The 27,118-nt window shown below is 30.9% G+C and overlaps 1 protein-coding gene across 2 annotated transcripts; it reads left to right on the plus strand.

The window, feature by feature from the left end:
- The first annotated feature begins 1,016 nt into the window (after positions 1–1,016).
- On the plus strand, positions 1,017–27,118 carry LOC127717596 (uncharacterized). 2 transcript variants are annotated; one of them, XR_007989255.1, is made up of 10 exons: positions 1,017–1,210; positions 4,832–5,076; positions 7,998–8,256; positions 9,761–10,015; positions 15,165–15,374; positions 18,509–18,600; positions 20,604–21,765; positions 24,299–24,323; positions 25,080–25,108; positions 27,042–27,118. XR_007989255.1 is itself a non-coding variant. In XM_052223305.1 (4 exons), exons 1-4 carry the CDS (start codon positions 21,250–21,252, stop codon positions 27,099–27,101), a joined length of 630 nt encoding a protein of 209 aa, XP_052079265.1. In that variant the 5' UTR covers positions 21,112–21,249; the 3' UTR covers positions 27,102–27,118. The 2 variants fall into 2 exon arrangements, 1 of the variants encoding a protein (XP_052079265.1); XM_052223305.1 differs by lacking the exons at positions 1,017–1,210; positions 4,832–5,076; positions 7,998–8,256; ... (1 more) ...; positions 15,165–15,374; positions 18,509–18,600 and having other exon boundaries at positions 21,112–21,765.

A 27,118-nucleotide genomic window follows, 5' to 3' on the forward strand; every position in this document is an offset into this window, starting at 1 on the left:
GTGACCTAGTGGTCTAAGTATTTCATCTGCAGTGATCAAAATTGTGAAATACGATTTTCATTTTTAATGTTTTTACAGAAAAAAAACCAATATTTCAACTAGAACACAGTAGGCAGGATACACCATGGCACAATGCACGCAGTTAAAGCGTAATAATTGTTCACCTTTTCACAATGTGATTATAAATAAATAGACCTTTAAATTAAACAAATAATTGGTTTACCTTTAAAGATTCTATTATTGTCGGTCAATCTGAGATTATACGAAATAGAAATTCTCAGAATGTAATACCCTATTTCAATTGATCTGATTTCGTAAAAGTGAGTTGGTTTATGTTTGTTCAAATTCTGGAAGTGAGTAAAGACATGGTAGAAACTTATCATAATTTAATAATAAATAAAATTTTGGCGATAAAGGCACAGGGAGCTGGCACTGGTTGATATACATAGATATGTTTACAAGTTTGTTAAAGATTATAAACAAAATGGCACTCTTTATCTTAAGTTATAAATATATGTGCTCAGTTCCTTATATTGTTTGGTAAAAGTATTACCATGCATTGAAATGATTTTCTTTTTTCAAAAATAAAATGGTTATAGATAATGCAAATATTACTTGTTTATACAACGAATACTTGTAACACTCTCACATCTGTTTTCATGTTAGATATATCCAAACATTGCGGCTGCCTAGTTCTTCGCAGAAATCAGCTGCTTTCAAAAGGGCAGTTTGACTTAGTTTAAATATATAAAAAGTTATGTACCAAAATATATATTATTTTAAATAAGTAAATGGATAAATAAATGAATTCACATGAGGAATGAATGGATGAACGGCACCTAAAACACACGTACAAAGATTTGGGTAAATCAGTTTAAATACTTCAACAATTTAAATATCTCTTTATGTCGATCCATATTTTATATTTATATAAATAGACACACGAATAAATGTTTTACCTTTAAAATATTCTTTTATTCGTGGTAATTAAGTCGATAAACGTATAGACATTAAATTCTAAGAATGTCATACCCTATTTAATAACAATAGAAACGATTGTCAGCTTTCCAATATTTAAACCTGTTAAAAAGAGGCGAAATATACAAAAAGGGACATTCAAATTCACAAGTCGAAAACTAGCTTATATCCTGTTTACTTGAAATGAATGGCATCCCGATACTACACACTTGGCGTGAAGTCTGATAGAAATGTAAGTATGAATTCTTTTTATGTAATTGTTATTCTAGGAGACAAAGAAAAAAATTGAATGATGCATGATTTCATGACTATATTAAATGATAAAATACTGGATGTGTTACTTAGTAACACGTTAATTTCGATTTCTTTTTGCAGTTGAAGGTGAAGTAAATGTGCATTAAGGAGGCGAATATTGTAACAGTTTCTAATGTTGTTTATCTTGTAATTAGATTGACAAAACGGCTTCACCTTTAAATAAACTCCACGATTGCAAGATATACTTCTATAGAAAGAATTGTCCACCCTTTTAAAAAATATAGTCCTAAGTATACTAGTAACTAAAACTTTGATGTTTAAGACGCGACGTTTCAACTCAATATGCAGCAAATGAATTCTATATTTTTTGTAAACTTTTGGAATATCTGTTCATACTTTGAAATGCTACCTGACGAGATGGACCACAGCAAATGTGAATGATATGTTTTTAGACGCTCAAGACTGTATCGGATATGTTGGTTTTTTAAACGCTCAAGACTGTATCGGATATCAGTTGGTTTACTAGAACTGTAAGCCCTGTACATATTTCATAATTGGAAATTAATTAAAAAAAAAAAAAAAAGAACGAAATGCAATGTTTTTTTTATTGTTTTTAATATGAACTGTCCTTTTTATTTCGTTGAAATTGAGAACCCAAAACAGATTAGGGTAAAAAGTAAGGAGACAGTAGTTTGTCGATTTTTAAATGAGATCTCTCATTTACATGTTATTACTTTGGTAAGTGAGCAAGACGTTGTTGAAACCTTTTATATAATAGATGAACAGCCAGAGATAACAGATCAACATATTTCGTGGATAATTACATTAAGAGAGTAGAAACTAGTTGAAATTCAAGTCCAGTTAAGACCATAGACATAGTGGTTGTGGTTACTTTTCAGTAATGAAAATTCAAACACTATAAATACAATTCGTGTTTACGCAGGTTACGTAGGTGTTAAAGTATTGCTTTTCCTTTTAAAAAAATAAATAAGCTTTTCCATTAATTCTGGATACTACAAATATTGTTCCGCATAACAATAGGTATATCATCCTTAATTGATAAATGCATATAAAGGAATGAATGGATGACTGGTTAAATGGCCAATGACATGTTATGTATATAGATATATATCTTTTATTCTCGTTAGATCTGTAGCTATACAAAATAAAATTTAAATTCTCGGAATGTCATACCTTATTTTATACCTGGAAATAGTATCACTAAACAAATTATTTTCCAGGTCATTCTTATAATAGGTTATTGGTGACTTTGAAATGATTTCTTGTTAATTAGTTAGTTTTCCGTTTATTAGAAATAAATATCTTCAGGTCACTTGTCGTTTTGTTGCAATGTGAGTTATTTTAAAATAGCTTTAATTTTCACAAGATTTCAATATAATACATGATATTGTTGATTGGGATAAAGTTCTAATGAATTCAATGCTTTAGATCTTTCGCCAGTTTAAGCCACAAAGTATTTTAATGTATACCGCAAGAACAAATTTAAGTGTTAAATTAAGGAGGCGGTAGTTTACCGATGTTCAAATCTCGTAAATCGATTAAGAAGAGATTAATCAAGGTACCAAATAGAAACTGAGGGAATCAAATGAACTCCAAAAAGAGCTAGACCTGGTGCGTCAACAAAGTTCGACATGAATGCATCACACAAACTGGGAATCACATTAAGTTAAAATGTAACTATCGGGAATAGGACACATTCGGTAAAATTAAAAAAAAAAAGATCTTTGAACGATACTTTCGAATAATTCAACAATTAAAGGTAAATGATATAACACTTAATACATATAATGCTTTCGAGTAGCTTTTGTTTATTAACCTTTTTCATGCTCATTAACTCTCAAAAACTAAACAAAATGGGTAAATATCCAAGGAGATTCATCTACGGTAAATGTTGTGTGAGGAAGTTGAAAATTATTGTTTTCTTAGAAATTTCTTAAAACTTTATCAGCGAATAAAAAAGAAATGTTTGTAAGGAATTTGTGCATATCCGTTCAATTCCACAACAACTAAGAATATAAATAGATGAATAAATGAGTAAATGACAAATTAAAACATAATTGAATGTATATATTCATGATTTAATTTAAGCAATACATTTATTTATTCCAGGTATATCAATGGAACGTTATAAAGACTTCGAATTTATGATTTTGCAATATCAATTCAAACAAATAAAGAAAATTTAATCACAATGTAAACCTGATAAATCGATTGTTGTGTGTTTATAAATGATATGTACATGTACCATTACCTATATTTTCATTTACATTTAAGAGTTTTTAAATAGTAAAAAATAGACTGGTTTTGAAAAGAATACAACATATTATCATTGTAATTAACAAAAACTTTTAAACTATTCTTTGAAATTTATAGCAGTTTTTACTACAAATAAAACAATGTTAAAATACCTTTTTTGTTGGTAAAAAAAGAGGGTATAAAGCTACTTTCGATTTTATTTTTCAATTAAATGTATTATGTATTATGAGAGAGTAATGACGAGAGCGAACATTGTTTAAAATGTTTAAAGAATTTTATTTGTCATTTAAAACTCAGTAGTGTTTTAAATAAGATTTCTAACTGGTCGACTCGAAGTGAGAATAATGTGCCCGGTTAGGGTGACATGTCTTCCTGTGGACTGTTAACTTTTGAATAGCTGGTAGGTCTCAGATAAAGCACGGGTCATTTTCATGGCACGTTAACAAGTTTTCGTCCAGATTTGCTTGTGAGATTTGCATCTAGACTTTAAACGCCAGTTTATTATCATCATGTTTTTAGTTCGATTGCCTTAATTGTGACCAATGGTAAACCAAAAACATAAATTATTAGATAAACTTAATCGTTTTGAAAATACACCAGAGACTTATCATCGAATTAGTTATTTCCACAAGACGATTGGCATTAGTGGAGCAGGATCTGTTTACCCTTCCGTAATACCTGGTGTTGTTTATGTTGCTCAGTCTTCAGTTTTATATGTAGTTATTTGTAAACTGTTTGTATTTTAGAACTAATATAGATCAAGATATTCATTTTTCATATCGAATGTTTGTAATCAACTCCGCGTAGATTTTAAATGGGTCACTTGAAATTGCATTCAGCAAAAACAGCAACAAGATAAATAAAATGTGGGTATATCAATATTCGTGGATACTAATTTTCGTAGATTGAGAATTTTTTTTTTTTTTTATATCAAGACGAAATTTGTACCTTAATGAATACTTGAAATCGTGGTTTATTCATGCAAATGAATAATCCTAAATCAACATTTTTACAGCGTTAGGAATACATGTTTTATAATTGATAGTTCAATAAAAATGTTTAGGGGAAAACAATTGAATTTTGTTTCTCGTAAAATTAATTTATATACTTGTATTCAGATTTCCGTAAAATGAACGGCAAACAACAACAAAAACTGAAAAAAATATTATATTATGTATCAGAAAAGCTGAAAACACAACACATATTCAGATATCATCTGATTTAAATTGTGATAACAATATCAGTTATCAGAAGTAGTCTAAATGTATATAACTTATTTAAATCCATGACACAATGTGAATAGTTGTTTGTTTTTCAACAGCAATGTTAACTTCAAAGATCATATCACGGATTTGTATCGAAGGTAACAGAATTCAATAGACTTGCTCAGTTTCTTCTGACGACATTGAAGAGAAGTGGTGCAAAAGGAAACAAGAATTACGTGAATGTCAGCAAGAGTGAACTTCAACGTATGTTAACAATTCTGAACTCAATCGTCACAGATTCTGGAACATATTATTTTCAAAGTTAGAAAGGTGCTAATGGAGATTCCAGTAGCAGTTAAAGGTAATTTTGATACTAAGATAATACTATATTTAAACATTATTTCGTTTTCTGGTATTCATTTACGACTAAACCAAATTTTAAGGCGATTTTCTAAATAATGTAAGTAAAAACCTTTACTTTTAGTGTATGTTTTCAAATGGTTACGAGTATGAAGTTGAATTATTATAAGGAAACGTTTTATTTGAACAACATGTTAATGTTGTATAACAAAACGATTGCAGACAAATGCAATATATGACTTGAAAATATCAAATTTATTTGTACGAGCTTTAGAAAAAGATCGAAAAGCAACGATTGCCGAGCTTTTCTTATGTTTCGTAGCGAGTACAAATGGATTTTATATTTCCGACAAAGTAAATTTTTTTTTATCCTGCAATTTATACCAGGCACCTGAAGCTTTAGTTGATTTAATCCAAATAGTTGTCTGTGATTCTCAAAGAAATCAACATAGTTAAAACGCGGACCGCGAATAGGACCCCAAAATGAACTTTTACACAAAAAGAAATATTCACATTACCGCTTTCTCTACATTGAAGCGGGTTAACATGAAACTTTATTTGTACAAGTACGCATTTAAAATTCTTCATCGTTTTGTGTCTAGAATTTGAAACATAGTAGTTTAAACTTTCTTTAAATTTGTAATTTTTCATTTTCCGGTTTATATAAGAGATATTTCATAACAGCATTTGTAGGAAAGACTTAACGTATGATTTTTGTGTTTAACCGAAATATATTTTTAATGGTTCGTTTGAAATTGCATATAGAAAAACATCAACAGTATAAATTAAATGTGGGTATATCAAGATTCACGCAAACCAATTCTTCAATTGTGGATTGATTACAAACGAGGTTTCCGTGGTTTTTACAAATTATTTTGAAGTGAAGAAGAAATTTGTAACTCAATGGATAATTGTAATCGTGGTTCTTCCATGCTAATGAATAATTATCAACCCACATTTTTACAGCGTTAGGGGTGCCCGTTTTTGTTCTGTAAAAAGGTTCAGAGGGAAAAATAGTCAAATTTTGTCTAACTCAAAATTGGTTCATATACTTGTATTCAGATTTCCTTAAAAAGAACGGCAAACAACAAAAATACTGAAAAAAATTATATGTATTAGACACGACTGAACACGCAACCCATATGCAGATATCATCTGATGCAAATCGTGATAACAATATCAAGCATCAGAAGCAGTCGAAATTGATATGATTTATTTTAATCCATGAAATAAAATGGTACGTTGACACATTGTAAATAGTTTAATATGTTTTTCAACAGCAAACCACGGAATTGCATCGAAGGTAAAACGATCAAATTGACGTGCTCAGTTTATTCTGATAACGATGAAGAAAAGTGGTTCAAAGGGAAACAAGAATTACATAAGTGTCAGAATATAATTATCAAAAAAGGAATTCAACGTATGTTAACAGTTCTGAACTCAACCGTCACAGATTTTGGGACATACTATTTTAAAGTTGGAAATGTACAAATAGAGTTTCCAGTAACAGTGAACTGTAATTTTAATACTAAGATAATACTATTAATACATGATTTCGTGTTCTGGTATTAATTTGCGCCTCAACATTTTTAAGGCGGTTTTCTAGATAAAGTATGTAAAACCCTTTGCTATTAGTCTGTGTCGTCAAACGGTTACGACTTTGAAGTTGACAAATTGTAAGAAAATTTTAAATTTGAATTTATGATAATGTTGTATAACAAAACGATTGCATACAAATACATTATACGACTTGTACATAGGTGGAAAATATTAAATTTATTTGTTCAAGCTTTAGAAACAGGACGAAAAGCAAAGCTTTCGAGTACAAATGAATTTCATATTTCCGACAATGTGCATATATTTTTCTATCCTGCAATTTACACCCAGCACTTGTAGCTTTAAGTATTTAAATCCGTATAGTTGTCTCTGATTTTTCAATGAGATCAACTTAGTTTAAAAATTTACCGCAAAGTGAACCCCAAAATTAACTGTTACGCAAACATGTACACACCGCTTCCTCAACATGGAAGAGGGGTAACATCAGACTTTATTTGTACAAGTACACATAAAGCAAAAAGTTATTTGTGAACCTGCTGTCTATACAATAGTTTGCTGATTACAGGATAAAGGGTAAACCATAAACGTTAATATGCAATCAACTCCCCCTATTGTGTTTAACCCCAATTCCTGAAACTTTAGAGAACAATTCCACACATATTTAAAGTCTTCAGCATTTTTTTTCTATAATTTGAAACATAGTAGTTTAAACGCTTTTAAATTTAAAACATTTCATTTTCTGTTTATATAAGATATATTTCAAAACAGCACTTGTAGAAAAGACTGTACGTATGATTTTTGTGTTTTATCGAAATAGTTTTTAATGGTTTATTGAAAATTGCATCTAGCAAAACAGCAACAATATAAATAAAATGTAGGTATATCAATATTTGAGGATAGCAATTTTCGTGGATTGATTACAAATTAGGTTTACGTGGTTTTTACAAATTATTTTTTTAAATGAAGAAAAAATGTGTACCTCAATGAATACTTGAAAAAAAAAATTTTTAGTGCCAATAAATTATCATTAATCCACAGTTCTGCAGCGTTAGGGATGCTTAAAACTGATTCATACACTTGTATTATGATTTCCTTATAATGAACGCAAAAAGCAAAAAAAAATAAAAATTAAATGTTAGGCCTCCCTCTGAATTTGAGGTAAAGAACATTAATACAAGCGCTGTTCCTTTGTTTTTCTATGATAATAAAAGACTGAATTCGCAACACATATGTATATTTCATCTGATGCAAATTGTGATAACAATATCAAGTATCAGAAGCTGTCGAAATTTATACATTTTATTTTAATCCATGAAACAGAATGGTACATTGACACATTGTGAATAGTTGTTTGTTTTTCAACAGCAATGTTTACTTCAAAGAGCAAACCACGGATTTATATCGAAGGTACCACGTTTCAGTTGAGGTGCACAGTTTATTCTGATAACATTGAAGTGAAGTGGTACAAAGGGAATCAAGAATTATATGATTGTCAGAATATATTCATAACCAAGAGTGGAAATCAACGTTTTTTAACAATTCTAAAACTCAACCGTCACAGATTCCGGAACATAATATGTTAAAGCTGAAAAGGTGCAAATAGACATCCAAGTAACAGTAAAAGGTAATTTTAGGTATAAATTTGAATCTTAACCCGGTATTACGAAGGTGTTCGAAAATAGTAAGTCGAAATCTTTATTTTTAGTTTGAGTCGTCAAATGGCTACAGGTATGCAGTCGAAACGCGATGAGAAAAACTTTTTATTTGAAGTCATGTCAATTTGTATAATAAAACGATTGCATACAGATCACTATTCTGATGTCGAATTTTTCCTAAGGAAAACGCTTTTTGGTGCCAGTCTCAGTTAAATTTATAATTCGTTTGTGCTGTCTTGGTGTGTTGTCGTGGATTCATTGGAGGTGTCCGTTGTTATTCTGTGGATTACATGTTGTAATGTAATATTATATTATTTATTTATGTGTTTCTCTGTCCTGAGTGTTCTTGCGTTTATATGTACTGTATTTCTGTCACGTAATGTTGTCATTTTAGCGGTATTTTTAACATTGTCATATAAGCGGGAGGTTTGGATAGCCATAAAACCAGGTTCAACCCACTATTTTTTCTTAAAATGTCCTGTACCAAGTCAGGAATATGGCAGTTGTTATCAAATAGTCCGTTTCTATGTATGTTGGCGTTTGTTTTTGTTGCAGTTTCAGTGTTTCTGTTGTTCCGTTGTTTTCCTCTTATAGTTGATGTGTTTCCCACGGTTTTGGTTTGTGACCCGGATTTGTTTTCGCTTAATCGATTTATGACTATTGAACAGCGGTATACTACTGTTGCCTTTATTTAAGAGAAGTGTATTTCATTACAAAATAGCTTCAATCATATTATTGTTAATGCCTTCGTTGAACACTATTATAATTACTTTTTAGATGGTGCTTATTCCACTTTAGCTAATGTTTATATTTTTTTAGACAGTTTTGACATACTGACCTTGACTCTGACCTTGGCTCTTTTGAAAGTAAGATATTGTCTGATTTGTGGACGGTGCATAACTTTTGTACAGTACGACTTAGATTGTAAAAACGTTGTATGCAGAAGCATTATGATGTGTCAAATACAAAGATCAGGTCATGCTGACATTGACCTTAAACCCTATGATACCTATTTCTGTTCAGGCAGATCTTTTCTCTGTAGAACTTAGGTTAACCAAAATAAGTCAAATTAAATGTGCAGATTTATTATAGGAGGTTGATTTCTCAATAAGATTAGGTCATTGTGGCTTTGACTTTTCAACCTCAAAACATGGATTGATATTTAATATTGATATGATTGAAAACCAAACAGTTATAACTGTCATTGGCTCAATACTGTATTTAACAGCAGCAACTAAAACGCATTACGGGGGTTATAAGTCATGCTATGCAGACAACTTCAGTTGTTTTTGTTTATGTTTTGTCTTTTTTATTGTTGGATTGATTCTTTTAGTTGGTATTTTGCTTGATTACAATGTAATTTGGCATATGTAAAATTCATCTTACGGCTGAGTCTATTTCTTGAAAGTCTAGCTGTAAGCTTACAAAATAGAGAGCTGTTGCTTAAATTCTAAATATGCATATAATTGACAGGAATACCAGATGTGATAAAACAGATGTCGCTAAATGACAAAGAAAATGTTAATAAGGCATAAAAGCGTGGTACAACTAAACGATATATCATAAGAGTAATGGTCGTGGGAGAAAATTCAACTGGAAAGACTTGCCTATGTAGACGATTGATGAATAAAGAGACAATAGATGATGTTGGAAGCAAAAATGTGATCAATATTGAAAGAAGGCAATGTCAGATTGACGTAAAAACGGGTGAATGGCATTTTTCTACACGTAAATAATTACTTTACCTTGTATTTAACCTGTGCCTAACTTAAACATAGTTTATAATCAGTCTACACTAAAGGTTTTTTTAAATCACCAAGTCGCAATTAGTCAGAATTATGCATTAAAGGAGACGAGGAAAACTCAATTTATTTAGAGTTCAACTTACGGTCTTCAAACAATTTACGATGATAATTAAATTTGTTTTGATAATGATTCGACTGTTATAACTTTTATTGGTTGGTGGAAAATCAGAATCTCTCGAAAATTGAAACCTCATACATATAGTATAAAAAGCTATCAATTACTTTACTCAGTGTGACCTAATTTAAATAGATGATATTTGATTTATGAAATTAATCCCGTAACACTTATATTGATTGATTGATTGGTGCTTAACGCCATTTTCAACATTATTGTGCTATTTTGTGGCGGTCAGTTTTTATTGCTGGAGAGAACCACCGACTTTCGGTAGGAAAACTGACAATCCTAGTCAATTAAGATTGGAATCGAGTGTACCTGCCCCGTGCGGGATTCTAACTCACAACATCAGTGTTAACTGGCTAGTGATACGTAACACTCATAAGGCAACGGTCAATAGGTTATCACACATCAGCAGTACGAACACCAAATGGTTTAACTAATGTTTGCGTATAAGCTATAAGCAATGTAACATAATCACAAAAGCGGAAAACCCAATTTACTCGCAAACATAATACTTAGAGAACATTAAAAAGAGGCGAAAGACACCAAAGGGACATTCAAACTCGTTAGTTGAAAACAAACTGACAATGCCATGACAAAAACCAAAAACTGATCAAAAGACAAACACTAGTATACAAAACGCAGCATAGAAAACTAAAGACTGAGCAACACGAACTCCACCAAAGATCGCAGATGATCTCCGGTGCTCCGGAAAGGTAATGTAAAATACACATCGTTTATAACACTTCTCACTAAATATTCTTAATAGAATAACAGATTTTACTGTGCCAACGTATAAAAACATATAAACCGTCAGCAGATACATTGACAGTATCAATAAAAAGAAGGGATACAAAAATATCTGTAATTTGTGTCTTTTGTGTTTTTATTAGTTGTCTTTGTATCGATCTATATAATAAGTAAAGCTTTTTTCAACTGATGTTTATAGTTTGCTCTTATGTTGTTCTGTTACAACACTGTCCCAAGTTGGAAGAGGTTTGGCGTTCCCGCAAACAAGTTTAACCCCGCCACATTGTGTAGTCACGAGCCTGTAATTCAGTGGTTATCGTTTGTTGCTGTATATCATATTTGTTTTTCTTTTATTGTTTTGTTAACAAATCAGGCTGTTAGTTTTCTACTTTGAATCGTTTTACATATGTTATATCGGGGCCTTTTATAGTTTGCTGTTGCTCATTGTTGAAGGCCTTTAGATGACCGATAGTTGCTAAGTTTCTACGTCATTTGGTCTCTGGTGGAGAAGTGTCTCATCGGCAACCATACCACATCTTCTTATGTTTATACAGATTCTGATTTTCGTGCGCACAACATATTTTTAGTAATCATTCAGTAAAATATATAACCAAATTGTAAGATCCGAAACCGCCTAGAAACATCTGAGCCAATGAAAAGGAAATTGTTGCAGTTGTATACAAAAATTCTGTAGAAGGTGTAAATAGAAACTGGATACTCAGAATCTGTAATCATAATCATAATTAGCCGGAATTAATTACAAGTAACACCACGCTATCTGTATCTTTTAAAGTTTTATTTTGATCTGTAAACAGTCATTTTATAATTTGAGCTCTTCTTAACTTAGTGAATTGAATTTACATCAAGCCTATAATAACGATTCAGTAAATCCTGATTTCTAGAAAATTATGAAAAGAACACTTCCATGAATATTTCAGATCATGAAATACTTTTCAGTATTTATAAGAAAAATTATTAAAATAATTACTCAATTTATGTCCAGCAGAAATATTGTTAAAGGGTTCTAGAGATAATGTTTCCTAAACCATTCAATATTTTTTTTTAATTGAAAAGAATGAACTCAATCTAGAGGTATAGATTTGTAAAAGTCATGCTCTACATACATGTACTTTTTGATATAAAATAGTGATATAAGTTTTCCTTTCAAACTTTATAAGACAATATTAATTGTAATCAAATTAGAAGCAACAGAAATATTTTGTTGTTTCCAATCTAAAATTGCCAAAAATAGAAACAAAATGACCGGATGTTTATAAACTGATTTTGTAAAACGGTGATCATGAAGACAAAAATCATACTAACACTAAATTTTTTTGGGGTCGTTTGTTGCTGTTTTACGACACTTTCAGTAATCCTAGCTTTATCATAAATATAAGTCTCTTGTAGACGTGGGTAGAGTTCCCGGAGAATGCAACTTTCCTTCGGAAATAAAAACCTAGCAATTCTTGTCAAAAAGGAATTCAAAGACACGTTGCCTCGAGCGCGATCACTGTAAATGACCCATTCCGACCTTCATAATGTTTTGTGTATTTTCGTATACCTGATAAATTGAACAACCTAAATAAATCATTAAGTAATTTAAATTGAATTCGTTTTAAAACATATAATTGACAGTACTATATCTGGTTATCTAAGTCTTATCAAAACCAGTTACAATCCATAGCAAATTACTCAAAACTATCTTTTTTCCCAAAACAATATCTTTGTATAAATAAAGGCAGTTGGGAAGCCTTAAAAAACGTAAGATGCACGTCAATGATAAAAATTCAATATGTGACACACTTTCTTATTTTGATGTAATCTCAATAGTATTGATTTGTACTTTAAGTAACCTTATCATATCTTTTCTTTTACTTTTTCAACAACTGGGAAAACTACATCAACAAGTGTTTTACAGAAATCAGATATTAATGAATTATCAATGGTAATTTTCAAATCGATAAACATTTTTAGGTCTACACTTGACATATTATTTTATCTAGGTTGTACCAATAAAAAAGAAAACTAATGAACACTAAGGTTATCAATTTAACATAGCAGAAACTAGTTGTAATTGGATTTAAACTAGCTTTCAGTAAGTGCGAGTACTCTTATACCGTTGTTTTGTGTCTTTTGTTTTTATGTTACTTGTAGTTGTTTATTGTACTTTGTGCCTATCTATCGAGTAAAATCATATACAACTGACTTTTATGCCTGTTGGTCGGGATTTTTATAAGACCGTGTCGACTAGTCCGTGGTTCCCTAAAGAAACAACTGTATGTCTGTCCATCAGTCCACAGTTTATGTCGTTATTAAAAGTCAAGAATACCTTATCTCATAGCAATTATGTTAATGAAGAGTTATCATATATATATATATATATAAGAGGAATTTCTTTGTCGATCTTTTATGAAAAAAGAGGAATATACATCTAAAATGTCATTATTTTGGTTAAGAAATTAAAACATTTTGTAGAAATATCTTTTAAATTTGCGACATGTGAAAATTGGGGAGGGGCAGGGGTTAAAGTTTATCTTTAAAAAATATCAAATTATGATTTTCATCTTTATGTGGTAGGATTTCAACAACAATTCATATTAAGATATATCATGGAATTTGAGATTGATTACCAGAATCAAATTTCCAAATATTTTGAATAAAAAAAAGTCACAAATTTGATGAAACCTTTTCTGTTCCAGGCCTTCAGCAAAATTAAATTAATTGTATTATGCTGTTCGAAATTGATTATCGGTGTTCATATTGCATTGTCTAAATTGCGATGAAGGTAAGAAGGAATAATACTATTAAACGATCGAAACCCTGCCTTTGTTGTATTAGATTGATTGGTTGATTGGTGTTTCAGCACTATTGGTTGTTTCGTGACAGTCAGTTTTTATGGAGGAAGCCTGCGTGTTAGCTGTTATTAGCCGTGCTGCTTGACTAGGCCTTTACATTTAAGACTTTTTTTAAAGATACAAACCATAAGAAAGAAAACGTTATGGTGAAAAATGAAAACAACACTATATAAATTTCATGCGTCCGAAGCGGTTCTCTGGATTTTTCTTTATTAGGAACGCTCAAAGGATGTATAAGAACCGAAACATTTCAAAAGCTGTATGACCGAAAAGGACATAAAATTAATACCCAATATAAAATTAATACCCAATATGTAGTATGATTGTCAATGAGACAACTACACATCAAAGTTCAAATTAAGTGGTTTTAATCAATTAAAGAAACCGTACTGCCTTCAAAAATGAGAAAAAACCCATACCAGATAGTCGACTATAAAAGGCCAGTTGATTAGGAAGAGACAAATCTATCTTAGGTAACTTATTATCTCAAAACTGAGCGAGACTGGATGTATCCGCAAGATAAGCATATTCTGCTATGTATATATTACAAGCAAAGCGAATCCAGACTGGTTACGATCGGGAATAGAAAAAAAATGATAAATTTACAGACAAAGCTTGGAAGTCGGTCCTGCCACACTCAATGTACGTTGTTTGACATTTTCACAACCTACTTTGATATTATGACGTACACCAATGCGCAAACCTTCAATATATTTCCAGGAAAACTCCCATAGAACCCTTCTCATTCCGGGTTGCATTATTATCTTGGACGTCAAGTTATTCTTTTTGTTATTCTCCCTCTGTGAATGACCATGGATGTACTATTTGTAGATAAATTTTCACAGTTTTTGCTTTTGATTTGTTACTAATTTCTTTAAGGATCTGCTGCTAGTTCTTTCCTGATCCAATCGCATTGTTTGATCACCTTTGATAACTATTTCACGATCATGCAATAGCGAATTACAGCCGTAGTGGTTGTCGTCGTTGGTTCATTAGATTAAGGCGACAATAGTTCACCAATGTTCAAATTTGTTTTTTTTTTTTTTTTGATGTTCAAATCTTGCCAATCGGTTTCGAAGAGACAAATCAGTCATATTTGTTTTTCCTTAAATTGTATTAATGTTATAAATTATGCCGTAAGTATTATGATTTAAAATCTTTCACTTTTTATTGCCTGTGCCTTTTGAAGCCGACTTTACTGTGTGGGTTTGTCTCATTGCTGAAGGCAGTACAGTGTCCTTTAATTGCTTGAATACTGTTAAAAACAAATTAAATCTTAGAGCATGTTATTTGTCGTATATTCGTGGGAATTTATTCGACTCTTATCTGTCATTTCTTTTCATTTACAGCCGTCGATGAAAACATTTCCTGTTGGTCTGATCACATAGAAAAATATGGAGACTGTGGATTTTGGGATTTTGCCGGACGAAAAGAATTCTATGCAATACATCAAACCTTTCTAAGTACAAATGCTGTCTACCTCTTGGTTATAGATATATCCAATTTTTTCCCAAAGAAAACATACGCGGGCACTGAAAAAGAATTCGGTAGCATTGAAGGTATATATGTACTGTTAATGTCTAGTTCCATATAAATAAAAAAAAAAGTCACATTGAATAAAGTTTAGACGCCAATATTTTCAAAAAAATAGTTGTTTTTATTATTGATAATTCGGTAAGTACATGTTTAATTTCTCATGTTCCTGTCCAATGTGAGGATCCTGTAAATCATTGGTTGTCGTTTGTCATTTTTGATTTTCTTGATCGTTTTGTCATCAATCAGGCTTTTCGTTTTCTAATCTTGTCATGTCTTTTACAGCTGAAGATATACGGTACGGTTTTTGCGAACTTTTGAAGTCCGTACATTAACACTAAGTTACTTACATCCACGTCATTTGGACTCTAGTAGATAATGGTCTCATTGTCAATTATACCACATCATCTTTATTTCTATATGAAAAAGTAAATGTTCGTATATATACTGGACTGACAATGTAAGTTGCAACCACAAATTGGGCTTTACTCTGTTACCCTATCTTAAAATATATATATAAAAAAAATATAAAAAATGTAAATATGATACATAGTTATTTGTTATAATTTAAACATTATTATATAAATCAGTTAGGCAAAACTGTAGAAATGATAAAGGAAAATTTCTTCTTAAATAGTTGATTCGATTGATAACCATGTTTTTCGGATTAAAAATTCGGATATGAATTTTGGGAGTTACAGCTAGCGGGCAGGAAGTGGTGGATGGATCTTGGCATTAAGTAGGGAACCCTTCAACCAATACAGTTTAAATTTTGCTATGTTTTTACTGGTGACAAAACGGAGGATAAGATTGGTTCCGACAATTTTTACTTTTGCTTATATTGTCATTGCTTGTTTTAATATTCACACTTATAAATGTCAGAAATCCCCAGTTGCTTTTATTTTGACAACCTATTGTAGCTTTGATATTGATATTAAAATTCAGTAGAGAATTTTCTAGAAAATTAAGAATCATGTTTAAGTCTTGATTTTTTGTAAATGATATTGTTAAGTTCAATTTGGATTGAATAGTTCTGTCTACCGCATAAAGACCGGAAGAAATCAAATATACCAAATATAGTTGCGATCTATATGGTATTGAAGTAGAAGAAAAGTTTTTTTGTGTGTCGGTGTGGTGATAATTGCTGACAGTACAGGTTTTGGGATATACTATTGATAAATACTTTCATGAATTCCCTGAACCACAAATATCTGTATAGGGCAAAAATATATTGTCTTGAAACAATATAATAAACATTTATTGTCGATTTATATCCACTATGACTTTGAAAGTTTTACATACTGATGGAAAATCAGTAAGTCTCATTCTTTGCAGGATATATTTTCAAGCTAAATTCGGTGAAAGTTGAACAAGAAATTGAAAGGATTTCATCCTGAAACTAAAATTGTCAAAAAATAATGACATTGAACTTTGACTTCGTGAGCTTAACATTAATATGGTTTCCTTCAAATCCTATGCATTATGCGACCAATTAGTTATATATATATATATAACTTCCGGATGACAGGATGGCATTCATTATAAAAAAAGCGGAGTTCGAGCTACTATGTTGCAACTTGTCTAGTAAAGTATACATCCACGTGGGGTTGGGGCTGGGGGTTCTTCCTATATAATGGTAAACACAGACGTGCCGCTGGTATAGGTAACTTTTTTGGAATGTAAAATATAACAATGGGGTACAACTTCATGGAGTTGATATATCAATGTATAGAAATGTACATGTCAATGGGTTATAATATGGTTCGTTTTCTTTTAAGATGTCTTTAAAAAATGTGTTCTGATCTTTTTACCTTATGATATCATTGATCCAATGTCATTAATGTCTAAATAAGATGTCATGATAGCTGAAAATATATATAAATGGGTTGTGATTTTCTTATGAAATATCTGAATGGGTACGGATTTTGGCATAAATCAATATATGAATGGGGTGTTTTTTAAACCCCAGCTGGACGTCTGTACCAAAATTTGTATTTTGAGACCCCACGTGTATACATCTCTTGATTTCTATATTTATATTACATATATAAATTTCAGCTGTATCAATCACTTCATCTCTTTATCCTTTTCAAAATGCACCAAAAAAACTCACCAGGCATATAATTGCATACACTACATACGCATTCCTAAAATCTTTTTCTTTCTCTTTGATATCTTAAAATATCCGCCGCGAGCCACAATGTGAACCTGGTAAGCGCAGCAAACGGACTGAAAGCATTGCATTGTGTCCAGCGGCTGATATGTATACATTTATAAGATTAAACCCCGATAATCCATTAATCGTACTATTTATGGTATTTCACCTGTTCCAAAGACATGTTGACGCTTTATTTTTCTAACGAAAACACGCTTGATACGTTTTCTCTTACCTTGTGACGTTGCTGATGACTTCACCTTACATATGGTGACATTGCTGATCGATTTCCCAATGCACAAAGCCGTGATATGAGATTTAAGAAAAGACTGGGGAAGGTGATGGAGACACAAAGAAATGCGAAAATGACATTCATTTCTCGTCCTTGCAATTCGAAACCAACAACGCGTTATTCCAAAGTATTGAAATTTCAAAAGAGCAACTAACCCACACAATGATGTTAAAAGCTGTTGATGATTATTTTCAATGGACTCTTAATTATCATATACGTATATTTTTCTATTGAATATAATTTTAAACTACATTGAAAAAAGCAAAAAGTGAAGTGAATCAGATAGTATAGATAAGAAATACAAACAAAACCATTTCTTAAATTTTTTACCTAGAGCCACATACAGGGAATGTTCAAATCTAATTTTGTTTCCTCAGTAACATGAACACACATGGTTGCTAAACTAAACCATATATACTTAATCTTAAAATGAGTTCTTACCAACCAATAAGTAACTTTTCTAGTCCTTTATTTGTTGATTCTCTTTGTGCATGTAAGTTTGGAAATAAAATGCACAAAGTGTAAACTTAACAGCATTAATTGAAATATATATTTTAGATGTAACGAAACTGTATTTCAAGGTTCTTTTCCTGGTATGATGTATTTGTAAATTCATAAAACTGCGTATCTCGCATGGTCATGCATTACTATTCGAACTATTAAACATACGATTTAGACTAATCTTCATCTGTATAATCTAACTTTTTTTTCAGACTACATCTTCTTTTGGCTCAAGAACATAAATTGTTATAGCACAGACACACGTATTATAATAGTTGCTAAAGGGATCGACAAAATTTCATTGGTATGTGTATCTAACTATGAATTACTAATTAATTAAAATAGTCACAAATTGATATAAAAATAAGGAGTTGTTATGATTTATGTCTACACATCTTCCTTGTTAAGGGTTTATTTTTCCCACAATCTTAGTAGATGCCTGTTGTGAAATATTAATCCCTACTTTCGGTACGTGTCTGTCCGAAGTCAGGTGCCTATAATCCAGTGGTTGTTGGTGCATATTATATTTGTATTTCGTTTTGTAAATAAAGCATTCCGCTGGGTTTCACGATTGAATTGATTTCACATATTGTCATGTTGGGGCGTTTTATAGTTTGCTAGTCGGAATGGGGTTTTTCTCCATGTTGAAGTCCGTGCGATGACACATTAGTTACTTGCATCTACGTCTTTTTGTCTCTGGTGGATAAATGTCTCATTGTCAGTCATACCACATCTCCTGTGTTACACTAAAAAAGGATAAACAGTTTTGCATTGTGCAGTTAAGATTTTTTTCTCAAAAATCATACTAATTTACTTTTAGTTTTATTTGTCAATTTAATCATTTGTTAAAGATCTTATACTTCGATTTATTTAAATTGGTGGTAGTAAGAATTCAGATGCTGATATATACATATGTAAAATCAAGAAATCGAAAACGATCTAATTGTTCTTGCGTTTCTGAAGAGGACGTCCGTTTCGCCTGAATACTTTGTACTACATCAGGCTTCTATTTGAGTATTCAACATAGGCATCACGATTAGTTTTGCGTGGATTTTTGTCAGAAAATTATAAACTCAATGCACTACTATTACTAATCGATTGAAGAATTCGTCCTAACAAGCGGGCATGTGTAGCATTTCCTTCGATTGTTTTAGTATCAATGCATGCTATTATTTAAGATGTTTGAGGCAGAATAATGATAATGTCTGCGTTGGTGGGGAATGGGGGCAATATGAATGGTATATTATGATTTGCTCCATTTATAAAAAGTTACCCATGCTTCTGGCGTAGATAGTTTAGAGTCACTAGATTTTGTTTCAAAACATAATTATCATGAGTCATTAAACCTCTTTCTCTAAAGGGAAACAATTTCGTAGCTAGTAAACGGACTCGTTGATTTAGTCTTTTGTACATACTAGTATGATGTCGTATGTCCTGTTCTGGCGTCAAACTTTATCATCAGACATTTTAAAACTTTTTGTACTCTTCAAAGTGTTATATAATTGACAAAAATAAGATTTTCAGGTTAAAAGTGCGAGTGTTTTGTAGTGTCTTAAAGTAGCACATGCAGGTATATATTTTTTTATCACATATTTGCATTGACCAGGTGAAAAATAGCTTGTATGCAAATTTTCGTAAAAAAATCACCGTGGGATCAAAACTGTTACGTATGCCCTTAACGCCTGTGCTGTTAGAATACGTATAGATAATGTTTTATAGTTATTGTCAGAAATATGCAAAATTCGATGAATTTGTTAACGGTATGAAACTATTCTAAATTCATGAAACGTTTTCGTAATAATAGCTATTGCTTAAAAAATATGATATGAAAAGGTCCAATGCATATTGTAGTTGTGTGTTTTCTTGTTTGTTTGTTTGTTTGTTTGTTTTTGTGTGCTATTAAGGGTGTATGTATTTTTGGAAACGTTTTGGCGAGTTTTGTCTGACCTTAAAGGATACAATTGCTACATGATGAAAGATTGATCTATTCTTTGGTTACTTATTTTCATTATTGTCACAAAAACTCGGCATGCATTCCAAAATATAGTGTAGTCCCTTTCGCGATGTAGATGTAAACATACAATCAATTCTCTCAAAAACGTTATAAACGTGTATCTATTTAATCAAAACAAACAACAGACGAAAAATTTACTTTGGATTTATCAACTTATTGAGACTGACATGGCTGAAGAAAGAATAATCAGTTAACAAATTTGAGAAGATAACATTAACATGATTAAAAACCCAACTAAAATTTTTCACTTTATACCTTGTTTATGTCGTTTTTGAATTGATTTTTTTCCCCAGCATGAAATTGAAGAAAAAAAGAAAATGATTCAAGAATGTCTGGGTGCAATTCCTTATGTCCAGAGAACAATACATTGCTTGTCAAATACGCTTCCATCTTATAAAAAGCAAGACTTTGAAAGTCTACGAAGATATATTTACCGGAATGCACAGGCATTAACATATTGGGGAGTCAATCTGCCAACGAGATGGATAGTTCTTGAAAAAAAATTTCAAATACAAAAAAGTAAAAAAATCATTTCGTACACTGAAGCTATAAATTTAGCAACGTGTTGTTCATTACCGGATGTCACAGCTTCAACTTCTGAATTAGACTCTTTTCTAAGGTATGAGCACGATATTGGTAACATCGTATTTTTTTAAGGATTTGCAAAAAAGCTTTATTGTGTTAGATCCTGAATGGTTGATTAACGTATTTCAATATTTTGTCATGCATCATTATAAAAATGAGTCTTCAGGTCTGACGGAATGCACAGTATAAGCGGAAACGAACAAATTATGAGATAACCTGACTGACAAATCACTAGGAAAAGGTTCGAATCTGAGATTGACACAAGAGGAAGATGTTTTACAAATAGTGGAAAACTTTGACTTTATTGTACGACTAAGAAATAATTATGCAAAAGAATACTTCTTAATTCCATGCATGATCAATGCTTCACCACTTTACAACATAATCATAAAGGTGGAAACAAAAGATTGGAAACGAACCTCATGGTTTTGCCTGAAATTCTGTTTTTTACCACCGTCATATTTCAATCATATTTTAGTTTTCTTTGTAAAAAACTACAAAGCATTGACAAAAGAAGATGAACAGCTGTGCATATCTTGCAATTTTGGACAATTTCTACTAAATGATTCAGGTAGCGAAATTCTCGTCATATGCGCCACAAGAAATTCCATTGCTGTACAGGTGAGGTATCGTAGTAAAACACTCGTTTGTTACAGTTCTGTTAAAAACAAACTGATTGATCTTGTTCATTCATTGAATCTAAGATATCGTATAAACATAACTTATAACAAACTATTTAAATGCTCAGATGGAGATTATTCCATGAAGGAGGGAAGAATTGGTTATGATATTGTATTGCAGAATAGGTACTTCTGTGAGGCACACAATGGCGGGCATGTTAGCAAGGAAGTATACAACAGCTGGATGACGGTATGTAAAAACAGTATTTGATTTCTATAATCTACTTGGAACGTTTCAATATATGTTATTCATATGTAAATGATCAATACAAATTGATTGTACATTCAAATACAGAATGAATAAATATTTTAGAAGGTGATTTTTTTTTATTAAACTGCGTATTGGAAGATTTCAATGTATTGAATTTTAAAAAAACTAAATCAAACAGCTGTACAAATAGTAAATGTTTTTAACAGAAACTTTTTGACGAGTAACATTTTTCAAAAAGACTCTTGTTTGACGACTTTAATGAATCAATCTAATATACAGCTATATCATATATCAGTCGAAGGCATATTTATTGTACTCCCTTTTTTATGGTCGTAAAACAAAACCGGTGCAATTTCAATTTAATCAATCATGTCAATATCTAAAGTCAAGAATGAATATTTCTCAAGTTTGCTACTATTAAACAAAACGGCCCTTTTTGGTTCTTTGATAATATTTGTTTCTCCAAAAAAAAAAAATTAAAAAGAATCTCATAGAGGAGGCTACAATTATTCCAAATCAAACGCAGAGGTCAAAGGCACAACAAAAACACAGATTTCCAATTCTCAACAAAGAATTGTTTTCTTAAAATTTTGATAACGGTTTAAACTGCAGTTATATAAAGTATTCTGTTAAAAGATTTTTATTGAAGCTTTAAAAGTGCCTCGAAATATCCCAATCAGCAAGTAGGGATTGTTTTCCCCTTTTCAATGTTTTGATAAAACACCAATATTAGAAAGAAAATGGTATTCCATAATTAAATAAAAATAAAAATATAAATTGTAGGCGTACGAAACGCTTTTCAGGATTTACCTTCATCAGGAATGCTAAAAGCCAAAATCTTCAACGTCATGGATGTATAAATATCGAAACACGTTATATGAAAAAAGGAACCTAAACTAAATTAAATAAATAGCCAAACCATCTAATTAAAGCCGGACAGGTATATACGAGATAGATACAGTAAGCATATGCTTTTTCGAAGTTGAACTTATTTGCGTTTTGAGGTCATGATGAGCTGTCAACACGACCTTGCTCCTTAATCGTTGGCAACATTTGAAATCAGTTACTTGCGTTTCCAACCACTAAGTTGTCCATTGCATAAAATCAACGAAATAGAAATAATGCTACCTGCAGTTTTTGTTAAGTTAAGAAGTGAAATGTCTTTCAATATTCTAATGAATTCTGTTTGCATCCTGAGATTTTAATTAAAAAATCCATTTAAGGAATATTATTTCTGTCTATTCGAAATAACATTAAAATGTGGTGCACACAGAATAACTTACATAGCGGGTTATTTAAAAGTGTGTACCCCATATTTGGTGTTATTTCGAATAGACAGAAAAAAAATATTACACTCATTCCTTTTAATTTAATTCTAAATTCCGTTTTTAAGGAATAAATCATGAAATAAACGTTGATGACGTCACGGTCACATGACAAAATTATGTCTATGAGCTGATAGACAAAAAAAAAACTTTCAGCATATCAGAAGACGTGTTACATCCAAAATTAAATTATTTGAATGGGTATGTAAGTATGAGTAGTTGATTTATTGAATATAACTAAACAATTATATTCGAAAACATTGAATACCCGTCTTGAGCACATGATAACACCCAGTTTTAGGTAGTGTTCGTTTTACATTTCGATGTCATTTTGTGAGGACTTGTTTTTCCTTCTGTCATGGTGTTATCTGTGTTTCTTCGAAATAAACATTTTGTTTTGAAATTATTTCCATGGATTCTACGAAAACAAATGAAAAGATACAAAGTTTGTTCTAAGTTAGGGGATTTGATAAAATCACAAGGGTACTTAAAACTCATATTATATATATAGGATATGTGATAAGTAGGTTAATTTACAATGCTCATAATCTGATGTTATTCAACTCGTTAGTTAAGTCGATCAGGGTTTATTATATCATGAATAATTGCATAATCAACGTTTTTGGATTTTTATGTTTTTAATGCTCTTCACCTTCTTTATAATATTTGCTTCAAATTGTCTTGATTAGAGTGTGACGATGCTGAATCATTTGTAGTCAAAATTTGCGTCTAGTGTACAAAAGAGTTTTTTACTAATCAGTCAAAAACCCATAAAATATAATACATACGGACGCAAATTTTCACTGTGAATGTACGCTAAATGTATTATTTCTTCATTTAGAAAAATAATATAAAAATAAGAAGATGTGGTATGATTGCAAATGAGACAACTCTCCACAAGAGACCAACTGACATAGACATAAACAATTATAGGTTACCGTACGGCCTTCAACAATGAGTAATACCCATATCGCATAGTCAGCTTTACAAGGCCCCGAAATGACAAATGTAAAACAATTCAAACGAGAAAACTAACGGCCTGATTCATGTACAACATAATGAACGAAAAACAAATATGATATTCTGCAACAAAAGGCAACCACTGATTTACAGGCTCCTTACTTGGTTACTTTAAATTAATATTTTCACAGAAATAACACATTACTACAACACTACTTTTTTCACAGGAAAAAGAGGTTAAAGAAGAAAATAGTAAGTGTTTTTGTTTTCACGATTTAACTTAACCATTTATTTTTCACTATTTCCAATTATTTACACTAATATATAAGCGTCCTATCTCTTTCTTGCTGGGTAATATTTAAGAATGTCTTTTCCTTTTCTTATACATTAGTTTGTATTTTGACATGTATTTCCATATTTATTTCCCTTTCGATATTCAAATTCCATATCTTATGAAGATACATATAGATGAAGATAGATCCAGATGTTTTGTGCTTCGGATGCATAAAATTTATAAAGTGTTTAAAATGTTTACTAGCACTGGGTCGATAACACTACTAATGGACTTTTAGTCCAAAATGGAATCATTAGTCAGAAGTCAGTGCTGCGGACCTGATATGATTAATAACATATTTTCCAAAAATTCTCTATTGATAAATGATGATATTCATATGAAAATCACGATGCAACCCTTTGAGGCAAAGTTGACCTTAGCCAAATTTGGCTATTCTTTTTATGTCTTTTGTAAGGGGGTTGGGGTCGTATTACTCAGTAGTTTTCTATGATGGTGCTTTGTATACTGTTTTTTATCTTTTTTTTTGTTTTTGTTTTTTTCTTTGCCATGGAGTTATCAGTTTATTTTCGACTTATGAGTTAGAATGTCTTTTTTGTATCTTCCGCCTCTATTTTCTATTGTTACCGACTCTTAAGTGAGTGACAGTGTCATGATCTGGTTGTTTCTAATATGGACTGGTACTTCAATATAAGATTTTTTCATTTTATTTTTAGCTCGTCGTTTACATAGAAAGTCTGCGGAGGTAAGTAATATTTTTGCTATTTTTAAAATATTCATAAATGCATTTCATGGAGAGGTTATAATTACTGCAGTATAAAATATCTTTAGTAGAATCAATCAGATGAACTCAAAATATTCCATTTTTGTGGAATGGTCCTTTAGTAGTGATTGCTGATGTTTACACTAGAGTTAATAAAATGAATATAGCTTGAAGGGAATTTACTTCATAATGTATGCTTCTGTAAATACATTTTAAACCAGAAAGATCTAAAAACAACCTTACTGAGGAAAAACAACAAGAACACAATTAACTTTAAAATGCTATGGAAATTCAATTCGGTCAGAGTAATAAAAGTTTTTTTTTTGTTTAAAAATTAAATTTACTTTCATAAAATTTTATGAATATTCTGTCAGGAAACATATTCTTGTAGACTGATAGCTTTGGGGAATAAATGTAAGTCATAACTTTACTCAATGGTAAAATGTTATATAGAAGTTACCACGTTATTGAAAATAAATAGAATCGAAAATCATATCTCCAATAAAAACAGACAACACCGAAGCCTAAATATAAAAAAAAACAAACAAAAAAAACAACAAACAGCAATAACACAACATTATACACAAAACTTAAAATTACGTAACATGAACCCTATCGAAAACGCGGGTTAACTCGAATGGTAAGGTATTACTTATTTCGAGATTTGAAAATATTTTTGTTTCTTGTCATTGGGTCTTTTGTAATTCCAATCAAAGTTATGCTTTTAGATTACAATCCATATTAGTTTGTCAAAACAAACGGATGCAATCAGTTTAAAAAGAATAAAAGCCTGTAAAAGCTTAGATCATCATTTCGTTTTCACTTAAATTGATTTAAAAGTTTTGAGAAGCGTAGTTTTAGACCCAATTAACGGCTTGAAATAAAAGAATGATATTTCTTAGTGAAAATATTGTGGAAAAAAAGGGGAAATACGTGAAATGTGGTAAAATGTTTAATGCGTAATTTATTCATTTTTATTAAAGAGATACGGAATAATCATTGGCTGTATTGTTTTAGTTGTAAATAATTTAATTTTGGATGTAACGCGTCTTCTGATTGGCTGACGTTGTTTTGTTTATTAGCTCATAGACAATTTTTTTTCATGTGACCGTGACGTCATCAACGTTTTTTCATGGTTTACTCAGGTTTAAAATAGAATTTAAAGTTAAATTATAAGAAATGACTGTTATATTTTTTCGGTCTATTCGAAATAACATAAAAAATGTGGTGCACACTTTAAAAAAACCCGCTACGCGGGTTATTCAGTGTGCACCGCATTTTTGATGTTTTTTCTTCATAGACAGAAAAAATATTACAGTCATTCCTTAAATGTTTTGTCATTTATGGATATTGTGTTAATATCATAGCATTTCTTAGTTGAATTGATTCACAAATCAATTGTAAACGTATGTTAACCTCTAGAATTATGTACTTTGTTTACATTACATTGAAATAAATTCAAATCCCCCTGTATTCATATCCGTATACTGACTTGCGTTGTTTGTTTAATAACAAAAATAAGACTTTTACTATTTGGCCTCTTTTTGTTTCAACGTATAGGTGGTTTTCCGACTTCAATGAAACTTTGTTCATGTGCTATTTTGATTCGAATGAATATGTTGAGTAAAACATACCAAATCATATGTTTTGATGGTAACACCCTTTCTAGTGTTATTTAGCTGAATCATAAGTATTATTCATCAAGCTTATATATATATATAAAAAGAAATAGATTTTGTCAGCGTAAAAAATCGGCATACGTTTTTTGAGGTAAACAGAGTTGAATATGAATGAAATCGTCATTTTCGTAAGAAAGGATTCAATAGTTTGCATAATTCCATTATCATATGACAAAATTCGATATTCTATATGTAAGTCTTACCAGCACACCAGTACTTATGTTCCTTTGTTGTAGGTGTCATGTCCAGGTCCAGCTGCTAATCCTGTACAACTTACAACTTACAACTCCCGTTAGTGCCGTGTGTCGCATAG

This window comes from Mytilus californianus, unplaced genomic scaffold (genome assembly GCF_021869535.1).
Source record: "Mytilus californianus isolate M0D057914Y unplaced genomic scaffold, xbMytCali1.0.p SCAF_10, whole genome shotgun sequence".
NCBI lineage: Eukaryota > Metazoa > Mollusca > Bivalvia > Mytilida > Mytilidae > Mytilus > Mytilus californianus.

What these genes read in the sequence shown, in the direction of transcription:
- LOC127717596 (XM_052223305.1), top strand. Translation starts at nt 21,250, where the DNA reads ATGATCAATGCTTCACCACTTTACAACATAATCATAAAGGTGGAAACA. An exon ending in TATACAACAGCTGGATGACG is followed by an intron (nt 21,766 to 24,298) that starts GTATGTAAAAAC and finishes CTTTTTTCACAG; the next exon opens with GAAAAAGAGGTTAAAGAAGA. An exon ending in AGAGGTTAAAGAAGAAAATA is followed by an intron (nt 24,324 to 25,079) that starts GTAAGTGTTTTT and finishes TTTTATTTTTAG; the next exon opens with CTCGTCGTTTACATAGAAAG.